Below are 16,111 nucleotides of genomic sequence, written 5' to 3'. Positions count from 1 at the left end.
ATACTATTAAAATAAACTGAATTTTTGTACATTTTTTATTATTTTATTACCATATGTTTGAGCTGTTTTTTCATTTTGCTGTCCCAGATCTCAATATCTTTACACTGGATTTGTAATATGATGTTATATATGTCGCAGTATTGTATGCCTTTAAAGTGCATGTTAACCGAGTACTGAAATTTACGCCAGCTACAGTAATTCTGATACAATGCTGTTCAGATCTTTGCGACAACACAAGTAGCACAAATGTTTGTTTCATGCAGAGCCACAAACCGATAACTGAGAGCCGTGGCTGTGACTTTGATGAAAGTAAACAGCTTTGACACATTGCAGCAGTCCATGAAATTGGAATCTTATCTCCATATATCAGATTCTCCCCCCTGACCAGGTGTGAAAACAGCCGAGGGTCCCTGTGATCAAAACGATTCTCCAGTCTAGCGCAAAGCCAACGTCATCCGCAACATCTGAGGTGTACATGAGCGTGACCCGGTAAAGCCAATGGGACCGACAAACAAAGAGCAGCAGCAGAAAGTGTCCGAAAGTTCACCATTAATGGTGTCGAAGCAAAACAGGAGTCACAGAGCCAGTATTCTCACAGCTGTGCCAGGTGTCAGGCAAACGTTGCAACCCTCTGCAACATTTGAACAGCTCTCTGCGTACTCTCTTTATGAAGTGTGATGTATCCTTATCTAAAGATGTGATATGCTGATGTTAAAAAACCCCACTTATGTCTAGGAGGCATCTTCATATTTGACAAGAAAGGAAAGCAGTAATGCATAGCGAGCCTGATTATATCACCGACAAAACACCCAATGAATCTTACAGAGCTGCATTAACACCCACCCACACACCCTGTTTTGTTAAAGAAGCCGATCCGTTTCTTTTTTTTGGGTCTTAGGGAGCTAAACAGGGTAAACAGTGATGTAGCTAGCAGAAAACACCAATTACAGTACACCCCTGCTATTCACAATCAACAAACACTCTTTCATCTATGGTCTCACGCCTTCAATATGAGGGGAACAACACTGAGGACATTTATGTTAATCTGGTTTTACCTTCTGGTCACAGATGATTGCAATGTAGCGCAGGAAGTAGAGGGATAAAAAGGGGATCTTTTCTGCAGCTACGGTCAAGAATCCCACCGCCTGCTATTATCATTTCACAAATATTTTCACTAGGTCAAGACCAAAATGCAAAACACCTGCACACAAGCTTTACATTAAATCTCACTCAGAAGCCAAAGAATGTACTCAAAACTGCACTCTTTGGCTGCATTTCAATCCATATATTTTATACCTTTTTATCCTATGTTTCTGTGAGGAGACTTTGAATGGCAGACAATCATTGAGGGGATTATCTGTGTTACCTGATAAGAGTGCATCAACAGACAGCCTCAGGTGTACATGGTTACAATAACCACTCCCCAGTGACCTCCACTTGGAAGAGCTAAAGAGAGCAATCCAAGTTCTATTAGCTGTTGAATTTGTTTGAGGGATGCTGAATTTTTCCAGCAGATGTTTCAAGTGACAGTTCTAAGGAAAAGGTAAAGCCAGGTCCCATTAAAAAGGTCAGGCAAACAGAGCGTAGGCTCCTCAGGAATTCAACCTCTTTAGCCTCTGACCCACATTTACACTTTTCACCGACGGGATTCTTCTGCCTCTACATGTAAGCTCAGTGGTCGTAAAGCTATCCAACACGGATGTCTGATTCTTAACAATAAGTAAATATGGAGGGTTTCATTTAACATAGGGCCATTCTGCTGCATGAATGCAGAATGGAATTAAAACTACAAATAAAGCAAAACTGAAATGCTATTTTCTCAGCAAAATGCTAAAATGACTGGTAAAATAATAAAGCGTTTTATTTACCTTAAAGGAATACTTCACCCACAAAATAACCATTTGTAAATCAATTAATTGTGCTGTACTTCCTTGAATTTATGAAGATAACTTTGTTTTTCTCACATTCCTCTACGGAAAATGGCAAACATTGGCCAATATTGATTTAATGATTGATTGGGGACCACATTTAACAACAGTGAAACTATATCAAAACATCCATTTTCAAACTTTCACAGAACTCATGCAGTAAAATCCAGGTCTCATTTATCCAGTCATATGCTCAGTACTTCCCAAACACATTTTCACTTTAAACTTCACTAATTAAAACTGAACTAAAAGTGAAACTTATCCATGGTCTCTTCTAAGCCAGACTCCAATATTTTTTCTTAAATGACAATGCATATGTTTCGGAAGTACTACAACAAATTGACCTACAAATGGTCATTTTGTGGCTTACACATTCCTTTAATGTCAACTAGAGCTGAAACAATTAGTTGATTGATTGTGTAGTCATTAATCACCAACTATTTGGATAACCAATTAGGGTTGTGACTAACAATTGTTTCCACTATCACTTAACTGTGAAATATTTCTTAATTAATCGTTTGGACAGTAAAATATCTGAAAATAGTGAAAAATGCTCATCACAACAAATCCTTCAAATTAGTTGTTTTGCCTAACCCAAAAAAAACTTAATTATATTCAATTTACTAGTACAAACATCACATACAACAAAGAAAAGCAGCAAATCCTCACAACTGAGAAGCTGGAGCTTTGGTATGTTCTATAATTTTTGATTAAAGTTGACTTAAGCGATTGATGAATTACTGAAATAGTTGCAGATGAATTTTCTGATGATCAACAAATCATATCAGCCCTTTAAACTGATTAGTTGTTCTTCAAGCAAAATGCCAACCATTTGATGTTTCCAGCTTTTCAAATGTTAGAATTGTATGCTTTATTTTGTCTTATTACTATCGGAAACTGTATACCATTGGTTTTGGACTGTTGGTTGGACAAAACGAGCAATCTGAAAATGTGCCTTTAGAGTCTAGGCTCTAGAATATTATATTTTTCTTACATTTTGTAGATCAGATAATTGATAAGTTAACAACTGAAAGGATCTGCAGATTAATTAGTCATGAAATAATGATAGATAATGAAATTATCTTTAGCTGCATCCCAAATAAAGCTGGGAGATATGATGAAAAATCAAAAACAACCATCTTTTTGACGAAATACCTCGATATCAATATTGTGGCTATACTGTAGGGTTGACTATTGGTGCTTTCACAAAATATTGACACAATGAGATTTTTGATTTTAATTTTTTTTTTAGTGATTTGGATATAAAGACAAAGTGGGTAAAAGCAAATAATAGAAAAGTTGCATCACTTTAATGTAATGCAGCCTTTAAAACCCAGAAAGACAACACTTGGAATAATACGATATCCGAAATCTAAGATGTACGAGTGTTATTTGATGATACTGGTATAATACTGATATATTGCCAAATCCTAGTCCCAAATGTCAACAATCATAAATTTAGTGCAAGCATCAACTCAAACTGTGTTCACAACTCTTCATTTTCCCTCATTCACTAGAACTACAAGGCTCTCAGTACTGTGCAGAACTTGACTGGATCTTGTCAGTCTAAGATGGATGACACCTCTAATTGCCAAGATAATAAACTAATCAACACCAAAGATCAGTAACAAACAAAAAAGGTCTGTCCAATGTTTAACTGTCAACTATGGCCTCTTGACCTTTCTCTCACTAATCCTTTCCCATTCGTAAATTCATGCTGTGGCCCAGCGGTGATCCGGACAAATCCAGTCCAAGTGGCCAGCCTTAGAGCTTATATCCACTCACTTGACCATCTCTACCCTTTTGGACCAACACTGCTCCAATGGGAGGCTGACAAATCAACTGTTACTAATGACGTAACACATACACACACACACATATCATTCCCATCCCTAACTCCCTGTGATGTAACTAAGTGTCAGTTTCAGAGAGCATCCCAGACTTATTCTTGAAGTTCATTTCGCTTCACCCGCCCTCACCCCCGGCTCTTCAGCTGGTCCCTCCCCCCCTCTTTTGCAGTCACATCTAAGTTGGATTAATGGTCTCCCTGTGTCCAGATGTTACATACTGATGGAGGAGGTGGGAGGAGCTTGCCGACTCCTGTAACCTCTGCTATGGCTTTCACTCTGAACAGCCTCCATCACAATCTAATGAAACTTACATAAGATCTCCCAACGTAGAGAAGGGCGGAAGCTATTTTTGTAGAGACATTAACAGTGGCAGCTGGCTTCAGTGGCAAAATTAAGGTTTTAATGTGTTAGTTTTCCTTTGGGCACCAAAGTAAACAGAGGGTAAAAGAGTGAAATGAAATGTCAGGTTGATGCATGCATGTACACAGCTGTCAGGTCTGACTTGGGTAGTAGAGCGTGACTTTTTCAGTTTTTTATCCACAAAATATTATGGAAGTCTGACAATATGTTGGCTCAATATAGTAGCCTATGTGCTTTCTGGGTAAACATACTGTGTGTAATGTTAAATATTGAAGGTGGCATATGTAGAACAAACGCAAATAAATGTGCTATTTTGCACCTTCAGGCTTCCCTTAAAGTGCCCAAGAGAGGAAAGGCTCAACAGGTCTGCAATGCATTGTCACAAGAGCAATGGTGCATTTAATATCTCATTATTACTATCAGGGATTCGGGAGTATTAAGGCGCTCCCGGGACGTAACAGGATAACTGTTCATTCCACTATCACACAGTACCTGGCTGTCACTAATAAGTTGTGATTCCCAGCCAGCCACTGACGCCACACGTCGGGACAAGCCGCGCCATTAAGATTACACCTTTTACGAGCAGACACAACTGTTGTTTTTATGTGCGAAGAGTAACTGAAAACAAACATGCAAGCTGATCTGACCGATCTGACTCCCACAGGTTTGATGTGAAACTCAAGCCTGCTGCTTCATTTTTTCTGAATAAAAAATCAGCACGTTTGGTTTGAATGGTAGCTATCAGCTGTAGCCACACACACAACAGACACGAGGAATTGTGTATTTCTTGAAAAAAAAAGGGAGAGGGGGGGGATATAGCCATTTTGTCGCAGTCAGTCAGAAATGATGTCGTTTTGTGGAAATGGGTCGTTCATGCAAGTGCTTGTCTTTTACCTGCTGGATATTCCAACAGTGAATAACCTCACTGTCTGCCATCCTTACAGGCAGGCCCATTCTGTCTGCTCAGACAGGAGCACTGCTAAAAAAAAAAAACGCAGACTGATTTTACGCCAAAATAACCAAGGCGCTGCTTATTTGTGCGCTACTTTCTGTGATTAAAGGCTTTCCTAATTATCGATCTCTTCCTCTGGGGAGACTGCTGTGGGCACACTGTGTTATTGTCAACCTATTTGCGGTGTTGGCTCCAACTCTGGTGAACACAGGCCTGTGCACAGATGCTTTGCAGGAGGAGGAAAAAAAGTGGTCATGCTTTCTCGAGTATCACAATGCAAGATAACACAACAGGCTTCTTACCTACGGTTGCACCGTTAGGAGATATGATCTCCAAGCAGAGTATAAATCCCAAGTAGAACAACCTCATCGCCATCTCCTGAGCAATGCTCGGCGGCACTGCTGTTAGAAAGGAACAGAGGAAAAGTTGGCTGGATTTCTCAAACCGAACAACCCGATCGACCACCTCATCCGAACCCCTTCAATGGTCCGGGTGCGATTGTCCGTTCAGTTGCACCCTTCAGCCCCTCAGCACGGTGGCGGCTTCAGACGGGCTTCAGCAATAAAAGGAGAGTTGCTACAGCCCGGCGAGGCTATAGGCAATGCAGCAGCACAGTCATGTATATTTCTAATTGATTATCGGCATTCAAACATGATGCACTGTGTAACCTCCGTCTCTCAGTGCTTTGCTGGGGTCTCTTGTTTCACCACACCATGCCACCAGAATCGTCCACACGTCCAGGAGCGCTGCAGCCGCCGGCTCCTCTCAGCTCATTCCGTGCCAAACTAAAAAGAAAAATTAAAAAGTAAAAGCGTTTTTTCCCTCGGAGCGCCAATGCCTCCCCGTGCTTGTGGTTGCATGAGTGGATGGTGAATCTCAAGCTCCAGCACTGTGGACGAGCCCGTGACGTAAGCTCGGCTCCTCAAAAAATGGGATAACTGAGCGGTGAGCTCCGTGTGCGCATGCCCTAACACACCTCCTTTTCTCCTGTTTCATGCGCTTTTTCATCAGTCGTGGAGGTGGGAGAGAGAGGCGGTGCTGTATGCAACTGGCGCTCTGGGGTCAGCCATGTTGGCTCAGTATTTCTACAAAATCCTGATTTTTATTTCTCGTTACAAAATTAAGTGATGATGAGTAATTATAATATTGCAAAGTCAATGAAACACCTGTGAAACACCGACATGCTGCCTACAGAGTTGTTGAACATAGTGTTTTTTCTACTATCAACAGTTATTTAATGTAGGTCTGCAGCTTCTTCTGCTTTTACCACCAATCATATGGTTGATAAATCCAAAATATCACTTTCAAATTGTTGTATTTGTATAGATTCCTATTTTGAATTGCACTGTCTAACAGAAGCCTGTAATAAATTCCTGACATTAAAGGTACAGGTTACTCAAAAATCAATGACAAAAAAAAAAAAAAAAAAAAAATCCTACGCTTCCTCTTACATGTAGTGCAATTTATCAAGATTGTTTTGGTGTGAGTTGCCAAGTGTTGGAGATATAAGATATAGATGTCTGCCTTTCTTTCAAAAACTCAACAGCAATGTCTCTTTCCAGAAATCATGATCCAGTTACTTAAGATAATCCACAGTCCTTGTTGTGAGCAGTTTCATATAGGAACTATTTTCTTTCTACCAAACAACCATATCACTACACTAAAGGAAGTGTGCATCTACTGCTAGCTCACCTAACACCACTAACCTAGCTAATGTTATAGCTCAGCCAAGGACGATGCTATTAATGTTTCATCTAATGCTTCGAAAGCCGATCTTGTTCATGAGTAGATGCACACTTCCTTCTGTGCGGTGATACTGTTGGCAGGTGTAGTTTGGTAGAAAGATAGTAGTAGAATAGTTCCTACATGACACTAGTCCCACATTGCCAGACCTAGCTCTGCAGTGCTGTGTAAGCGCTAGAGAAAGGTCTGGAATCACAACTATCTGTCTGCTATTGGGGAGAAATAAACGCTCTGGTTTGTTTTTGTTTCTTGAAACTAATCATAGTAATTTGGATGGCACTAAGCCAAGGATGCAGTGACTGTGATGGTGCCCTTGCAAAACAGTTCGGGGTTGAACTTGTTTTGCGGGAACGTTTGCACATGGGGAGGCGAGCACTGTCATCAAAATGGCCGCCACAGAAAAAGAAACCGCAGCAGAAACATTAACAGACATAAATCAATTGTGTGATTTAACTTTTAGTGACAATAAGAGAAACATAATTTGATAATTGGTGCTCTAGAAATGAGGTCTGACTATACTTTAGCTCTGGAGGAACTCACTGAACCCATAAAAATCTCAGACATCTGCTAGCTGTATGTGGCTCTAGCAGAACATTATTATGACCATATCACAGTAGCTCGTGTGAAGAGGAACAGATCGCTACATCAGTATAGTCATTGTCAATGGCGCATGCTGCTGCCAGGGTAAAAGATGTGGAAAATCAGCTCTGGCATGAGAGTCCTGTGAGACTGAGTCTGGGCTTTTCTGAAGTGAGTTCACAAGTGGTTATGTTTGTTGTAGATCTTTACAACAATTCACCGAAAGAACAGAGCAGGCATGCTATATTATAAAATCCATATCTTCATCAAAGCTTGACATTTTCAGCTTGTTAGTTGTTAGCTCAGTAGTTGATTTGGAAACGGTAACACGCAGACAATGGAAGGAAGGTAGAATGCCGGCCAAAATCAGCACAACAATGGCAGGTTTATAGCCACAGTCAGTTGAGTCAGACTAATATGAAACTGCTCACAACAAGGTCTGTGGATTATTTTGAGTAACCGGGGCATGATTTCTGGAAAGAGACATTGTTGAGTTTTTCAAAAAAACAGAAGAAAAATAAATAAAATTTTCTTTTCTTTCTTTCTTAGTGGGGTACTTTGAGCACCACAAGCCAAGTGCCATTTAGTCCCATTATATTTGAGAGAACGCAGATAGCTCCAACACTGCAACTCATACCAAAATAATCCAGATTAATAAATAGCATTACAAATAAAAGGAATAATATGTATTTTTGATTCTGGGTTGGACTGTCCACATTTAAAGTTGCACCTACAGATTACAAGTCAAGACAGAAAAGCACACAGTGAAACAGTTCATTGAGAGGTGTATGTGTGTGGAGGCCCCTCAACCTCTGCAATTCTTCACTAAATCATGCCCCCTAGTGGTGCATGAAAATCAGAACTGAGGTAAGGTTGCTATGAAATGTAGGTGGTTACATGTTTTTAATTGAGCATGTACAGTATTTCAACAGTCTTCCCAGCTTTAAGTAGATGTGATTATTTACAGAACTAACATGTGACAGCTCACAGTGCGGCATCAAATACTCCAATAATCCACAAAGATTTTTATAGTCTGTAAGCATTCACCTTATCCATTCATTATGCACTATGTCAAGTAAGAAAACAAATGAACCATATAGATAACTACATCTGGATGTAAAAAATGAAGTGATATCAAATATTAATAAGTTAACAAAGAAAAATAGCTCTTACAAGAAAATACAAGTGGCCTCTGAAATGTTTACAGACTTAGGCATCTTCAATGAAAATCAAAGATCTATCATAATTCACATTATTAAAAATTTCATTTAAAAACAGGCGCCAACTCAGTAATGCAGCTGTTTATAGCTTCATACAAACAGCATGTAAGATTTGTAAAATTCTTCTTGAAGTATGATTGGGTAGACTCAGAAACCATCCAAACCTGCAGGGGGCGCTGAATACTTACAATACAGAGGCACATGTAGACTGTAACTCATTTCACTAACACAACAAAAAGAATCCAACCATTTAATGTAATGTTTGGTAAATTTTACATGGCAAATCCTCAAGGAAGGAAGCTCTGATTAAAGAGTCATTTGGTTATAAAGAGAACATGAGAGGATCTTTGCCTCCACCGCAGACGTTCTGTAACTGAACTGCCCGTAAATGACTCTTTTTGCAAGTCTGTGGCGTTACGCAATGTGTGTCTCCTTTTCCCACCGGCATTTAATCGTGGGTACTAAAAACAACCGGTGTGTATTTCACACAAGCTGACAGTAACCTCGATGCCACCGGTGTTAAGAATAAGCGTGCCTTTCAGGGCTTTTCAGCTTACAGATGTTTACTCAGAGCCTGAATCACAGGAGAGAATGTGAAGTATGTCGAGAATCTGTGAAAAACATGCCTGAGGTGTCTGGATATCTCTTGAATCCCAACCTATTTTCACTTTGCGCATCAAAACAGAATTTAAACACAAAGAAAGTTAGAGGGAAAATAGTATGTTGGATTTTTTTTTTTTTTTCAACCAAACCACCATTTCATGTATCTTATTAAAGCCCCTAATCAAGTTTGCTGGGATTTTTTTTTATGTTAGCTAATGTGTTAAACTCTATTTACATTGCTGTTTCTCCTGTTTGTCAACACAGTAAATAAACACGATTGCTGGTGTCACCTCAACCTGAGAATGTCCCCTTTGTGGGAGGAGGGTTGAGCATTGTCATCCAGGAGAGACAGACGCCAGCATGCTGTGTGGGAGACAGCTTGAAAGAGTGCCAGTGTAAACACTCCCAGACCACATGTTCTCCCAGGGCAGAGGGGCTGGCCTCACTCCAGGCACATCTGCACACAATCCCTCAGCTTTTAGCAAGCCAGCCAAGGAGACAGAGCGGGGCAGAGGAGGGAGTGAGAAGAGTTCCCAGACAGGGGGAACCTGCTCCTTCTGTGACGGTCGTGTCAATTATGAGAGTGATGACATCTGAGAGAAACAATGAAAAGCAGCATGCAGAGGAAGGATCACAAGGATCTTCTCCCTGCATGCAAGCTCAATAAAAATTCTGTGTGTGAAGGCTGACCACCATCTTTGAATCTGTACGTCTGCATCACACCACTCAACTCACGTGCCAAGGTCTGCTTGGCTACAATCATTACCCAACCTGCCCATATCCTTGAGAGAAGATGGATTGCTGCATAAATCAAGCTCCAGACTCGCACACAGCCTCGCTCTGCATCTGTAGCTCCACTGAATGCATGAAGCACACCATAACTTTGATTTTTCAACTAATTTTCCTCTGGCACACTCATTCTCTTGTACAGAATAACCATTCCAGCTCATATTATGCCTAAATGTGAATATAAATGTACTCCCATCTGTCTCTGACATCTCCCCTAACAGCTTCTCTTGGTTACTGCCCTTCAGTTTGCTAGTAAAGTGTGGCTTTGTGCATGTTTTCACAGAGAGGTAATTACTGAGCAAGCTATGCTGACAACACCTGAGGAATGCGGAGCATGCACCAGCAGCCTGTGTTCTCCTAACCCCCCTCATCACGCACCCCAACTCCCTTCTCCCCCATCTGTAACCCTCCCCCACACAACCCACTATCCAGAGCCCCAGTCCAACAATAAGTTCAGCATGACATTTTCACAGGAGTTTTAGATTTGCAGATAATGCAGGTGTTATTTTATGTAATATTTTGGTTGTTCCACCAGGAAACATTCTTCAACTCTAGATTATGCTAGATTAAACTGCTGGACCAACAGCATTCTATTGCAGCATTCAGTTACAGTCTTTTTTCAATCTGATAGGGGAGGAAACCCTATCCAAAAATCCACAGCTCCCAACAGGCCCCACTATTCCCGTTACTGGTGAAAACACAGTGTGTTGGCTGAGTCACTCCCCAAACTGTCCTTGAGCTCTGTGGAACTCACAGCCCATCTGGCTTAACACTTGGACACACATATCAAAACACTGCATAGATTGAAACGGGGTGAACAACTCTGGGTGACCTAATTGTGGTCTGAAAACGGTCCAGTCGAAAAAAGCGTCAATATCTGGATGGAGAGAATTATGGCGATGCAGAATGTTATTTTCATGCAAATGGAACCAATGCATCAAGTTTTGACATTGTGTGGATGTAATGTGTGTGTGGGAGACAGAGAGACAGAGCTAGAGAGAGAGAGAGAGAGATAGAGAGAGAGAGATAGAGATTATGAATTCAGCTGAGCCTCTCCGTCTGTCTGACTAGACCGTCATGATGAAATCAGGATGAAATCCCTCGTGCATCTAGATCAACATAAGTATACAGGCCTGTCCTCTGTCTTTCTGTGTTGCTAAAACTGTGCGGATGTAGATGCATTATGCAAATGCCATGGCTAGAAAAAACACACTGTATGGCTGAATGAACAAATGCATATGTTTTCTACACACTTGAGGGCTAATCAGTCAGGGTACGCAAGACAAGACAAAAGGGTCAGGGGATTTAGTTGCCAGGCAACTTCTGTTGATAAAAACACCTTTTTTAAAATCATATGAGAGATGTCTAGAGGCAAGACAGCCGAAACAAGGAAGAGGGATGGAAGATCATCTCTGACTTAGTTAGGCTGTTATCTTACTAAGAGTTGATTGTAAATCTGGGTCTGATCCAGAAACAGAAAAACATGAAAATCTGAGCACCTGGGTAGCCAAATGGTTACATCGCATGCTACATAACTGTAACGTCCTCTGGTTCGATTCCAGCCTTTGTCGCATGTCATACCCCTGTCTGCCTCTTCTCTCTGAGCCCCCCCCCAACCCTCTGAGAAACATTGAAATTAGTAGAGGTGCTGTCAATCCTTCCAGTGTTTATATTATATTTTTAAAAATGGCATTGCATGAGAACTGATGGAGTAAATTAAACACTGGGTCCACTTTAAAGGGACAGTTCACCCCAAATTTAAAAATGCATATTTTCCTCTTACTCGTAGTGCTATTTATCAGTCTAGATTATTTAAGTGTGAGTTGCCGGGTGTTGGAGATACTGTCCACAGAAATGTCCGCCCTCTCTCCAATATAATGTAACTAGATGGCACTCAGGTTGTGGTGCCGAACTACTACTACCGAACAACAACAGCTAACTGTATCACTGTGCAAAAGGAAGTATGCATCTACTCAAAGAGAGGCACGACGCAATATGAGATGTAAATATTAATGGCGTCTTTCTCAGCTGTATTGTAATGTTAGCCAGCTCAGAGTGCTAGGTAAGTTAGGAGTAGATGCATGCTTCCTTCTGAGCAGTGATGCAGTTGGCGGGTATAGTACAGTACAAGAAAATAGTTCCTACATGAAACTGTTCATAAACAAGATCTGTGGATTATCTTGAGTAACCAGGTCATGAAGTCTGGAAAGAGACATTGCTGTTTAGTTTTTTAAATGTATTTTTTAGTGCTGTGAGCACCTCAAAGTGAGTGCCATCTACTTCCATTAAAATCGAGGGAAGGCAGACATCTCTACGGCTGATATCTCCAACATATAACACTTTATACCCAAACGATCTTGATTGACAAACAGCACAGCAAGGGGTGATATATGTATGCGTTTTTGATTTTAAAGTGAACTGTCCACTTATGCTCCAGTACCACAGGCAAATAAAATACCATTTTCAGGTAAGCATTACTTTCGTGTTTTAAATGACCACTTTCCTTATATAACTTCCAAAAACGTGTATCACTTGCGACTAGATTACTCCATATGTAACATGATGATACAAACTTAGGACATTTTATTTCACTTTTGTCTTGTTGTCTCATTAGATGTTAGCACAGCAAAAAGAGAATGCATTCAAATTACACTACTGATATGCTGAGGGATTCCTCTGTGATTCTACATTTTATTTAATTCGTTCTTTATTTAAAGGCAGTAATCTATCTCATAGAGCTCCCCTGTTACTCAGTAGATAATGGACAGCCAGCCGTAAAGAGCTGCTAACTATGAATAAATGTCATTTGTTTAGTGCACTGTGATGGTCTACATGCTGTTTCAAAGCTTTTCCACCCTTAGGAGATACATCTGCTTTGTTTGACAAATGGCCAAAAATAGAAGAGAAAGCCAGTGTTGACTGCAACCAGATAATCAGATTGTTTTTACATTATTTTTTAATTTGTTTTTCCCTTAAAATACAAGTATTTTAATGACAAACATATTAACTGGGGTCAAAATTAATAAAGATGGGCCAGACAAGATAATAAGGTTGTGACACTGGAGTTTGTCAGATAACATATTCTAATGATTAGGCTCTTTATTCCTGTCGGTATCAGGTGTTTGAGAATGATTTGTTTTGGGTGTTCTCCTCCACACCAGGGGTGTCAGAGTGGTGGAAAAAGTAGGAGTGATTACTCAAAGCCCCAGTGGGAGAGGTGTGCTCAAAAAACCTGGAATGAAAAGTTGGATTTGTTTGCAAGTTTTTATTTAAGTAAAACTGGCTGAATAAATTATTGAGAAACTGAACTTTGTATAAAATAAGTAGTGGATGCTCTCTGAGGCCACATTCACCCTTAACAAAAGGTATAAAACGGTTTAGTGACCCCAGCATTAGGATTCATCTTATAACGCAGCTAGAACCAAGTGAATGACTGCCTATGCTGCTGGAGCACCAACGCATTCTGTCATGTGTTTCCCCAAAAAAGGGAAATTGGGGTTCCAAAGAAGAAAAGGGAAAGAAAGAGAGAAAATAGAAACTAGCTTTTGATTTCTTTCAAAGTAAAAGTGAGCACAGCTAACACAGTTTCACAGTGGTTCAGATAATATCAGCAGTTGTTCAGACGGAGGGCAGTCAGACAGCCAAGAATCAAGCTTGCAGCATATTTGCATTGTATAAATTAATCAGTACCATCACAGAAACTGCTTACGCATAGGAATTTGGTGCTACGCCCCCGCTCCACACCTTATCCTAACTATTTAAAGGTGTCACCCAGATGGCATCAGCTCAAACTAGAAGGGTTTCAATAACTGTTTGAAGCTGAACCTGTGTGTATGCATGGGGGATGATTGGCTTTGACCAACATAAAGCTCACACTACACCAAGAAATTAAACTTTCTGGGCTTTGCCATTACATCAAAAAGAAAGAAGTTTGTTTAGGACATTCAATAAAACTTGATGGAAGTAAGGTAAATAGTTTATTCACACTTCATTAGTATATTTAATCATTGTATACTGGAGAAAATGAACACGTTGCTACCTACTGCATTTATATTTGTATACACTACATTTACTATGATCACAGTTTCCTGAATAGTTTCGTTGATTTAGTTAACTTCACTTTAACTAGAGCCAGCTTTGAGACAAGTTTTTATTTTCACATTAAAATTCAGATACAGGGCTTAAGGAAGGATATTACACATCAGGACAAAATATAAAAATTTCTATAAAAGTTATTTCAGGTCACAGTGAGTCATGTCTACTTCCTACTCAGGAAATAGCAACAGGCTATTCCTTTTCACTTCTGTTGCATTGCTGGCTCTTGACCTGGACCTCATTTAGCTTGACACTAAAACCAGCTGCTAAGAAAATATTGACTGAGAGGGGCAACAGGCTTGCTTTTGCACAAAGTCTCAAAATCACAATTTCCACGCCTGACTAGTGCAGTCAAAAATATTTATAGATATATATTTATTCTGAATATTGGAAATGGTTTCATTACTCAATTTCCACAGTATCTATACACCAGTACCAGCTGAGCTTTCTGGTTCTCTCTTACTGTTAATGTTTACCTCAGTCACTCTGAGTGAAATGTTTGGTTTCCTTTGCATTTTTTTTATTACTAAGTAATTTGTACCATGACCAAAATAAAAGTAACTGAAAGAGTGAACTAGCGCCAGTGAGAGCCCCCTGCTGCATCGCCACATGTCGCTGTGTCTCAACCAAACAGTTGCACATGAACACACCAAACCAATGGCCAACAAGCATGTATGTTCTGCACCTACGTGAGAGGACATAGCCCTCCACACCAGCAGACTGCAGCCATCTGAAATCATCATTCAAAAAGGAAAACCGGAAGACTGTTGAGCCAATGAGCACACTGACAACACAATCCAGTGTTGAAAGTACAGAGCATATTTACTGTACTCCAGTGAACAATAGGGGTGTAACGGTACACAAAAATCACGGTTCGGTACGTACCTCGGTACACAAGTAACGGTTCGTTTTTTTTCGGTACAGTAATGAAAAAAATAGACAACTATTAAATATCTTTTACTTATTGGTAACCTTATTAAAACATACCACCACAGCAGTTAACTCTTTTTACACAATTTTTGAATGAAACAAATATATATAAAATCCTGCTTTTTCACATTGTTTGAATGAAAATAGAAATATAAAAGTGAAAAATAAAATCCTGCTGTTTTTTTAACACATTTTTTGAATGAAAAATATAAATATAAATTTCTGCTTAAACAGTTTTACTCAATTAAAATAAAAAGTATAGTGCAGCTGGTCAGCTTTAAAGCCTGCTCAGATTCAGTTTTACTAGGAACTTACTTAGCTTTCCCACTTTGTTAAAGTGCAGTAAACAAAACATGCTTATATCTAAAGTGCAGCTTAAACAACTTTTTCTAGTTGTGCCGGTTAACGTTCAAACTCGGGTGGTGTCGCTTTAGATGCGTTAGCATGTTAGACGTGTTTCCAAGTACATAACCGACCGCTGTTCTGCAGTGTCGGCACACTGCTTTTGTCTTGTCCACTTGTTTATTTCCATCTTCGTATTTTACCCTGAAACCAAAGTGTTCCCAAACGGAGGACTTAAGGTTTGCGGGTGGGTCTTCAGGTTCCTCAGGCTCACTTGCCATGTTGTCCAAATGCGAGAATGCGCTGCATAAAGTGAAAGCGGAGATTTACGGTCGGACTCGGTCCGTCACTCAATTATGTCCGTCGGGGAATTAGATATTTTAAATGGTTCGGCTCGCAAAAACGGAATTAAAATAAAATAAAATAATATCCTGCGCCCAATAATTCGGTACAGGGTCATGCCGAACCGAAAGTCACGTACCGAACGGTTCGACACAAATACATGTACCGTTACGGCCCTAGTGAACAATAACACAAACCATCAGGAAACATCTCTGCTAAAGAGCTTAATGGCTAAGAAAAAAAAAAATCTTACCTCATAATAGCAAGTTTGTTTTGACCTCACTTCTTTAAAGGCGCAAAATGATTTAAGGGCGATTTATACTTGTGCAGCAGACCCTACGCCATAGCCTACGCACATGGCTTATGCAGTTGTGAGCA

General features: G+C 40.1%; 1 protein-coding gene across 1 annotated transcript in view; it reads right to left on the bottom strand.

Annotated features, from left to right (window-relative positions):
* Positions 1–6,020, bottom strand: part of LOC117258890 (low-density lipoprotein receptor-related protein 1) — a 122,361-nt gene extending 116,341 nt beyond the window's left edge. The window contains exon 1 of the mRNA XM_033630109.2: positions 5,393–6,020. Within this exon, the coding sequence (XP_033486000.1) occupies positions 5,393–5,465 (73 nt within the window). The 5' untranslated portion in view covers positions 5,466–6,020. The remainder of the gene's footprint in view (positions 1–5,392) is intronic.
* Positions 6,021–16,111: the final 10,091 nt, after the last annotated feature.

The sequence above is a fragment of the Epinephelus lanceolatus genome, chromosome 8, assembly GCF_041903045.1.
Source record: "Epinephelus lanceolatus isolate andai-2023 chromosome 8, ASM4190304v1, whole genome shotgun sequence".
In the NCBI taxonomy this organism is placed as follows: Eukaryota; Metazoa; Chordata; class Actinopteri; order Perciformes; family Serranidae; genus Epinephelus; species Epinephelus lanceolatus.
The sequence above is the reverse complement of the archived record's forward strand: the minus strand, read 5'-3'. Positions and strand labels throughout refer to the sequence as shown.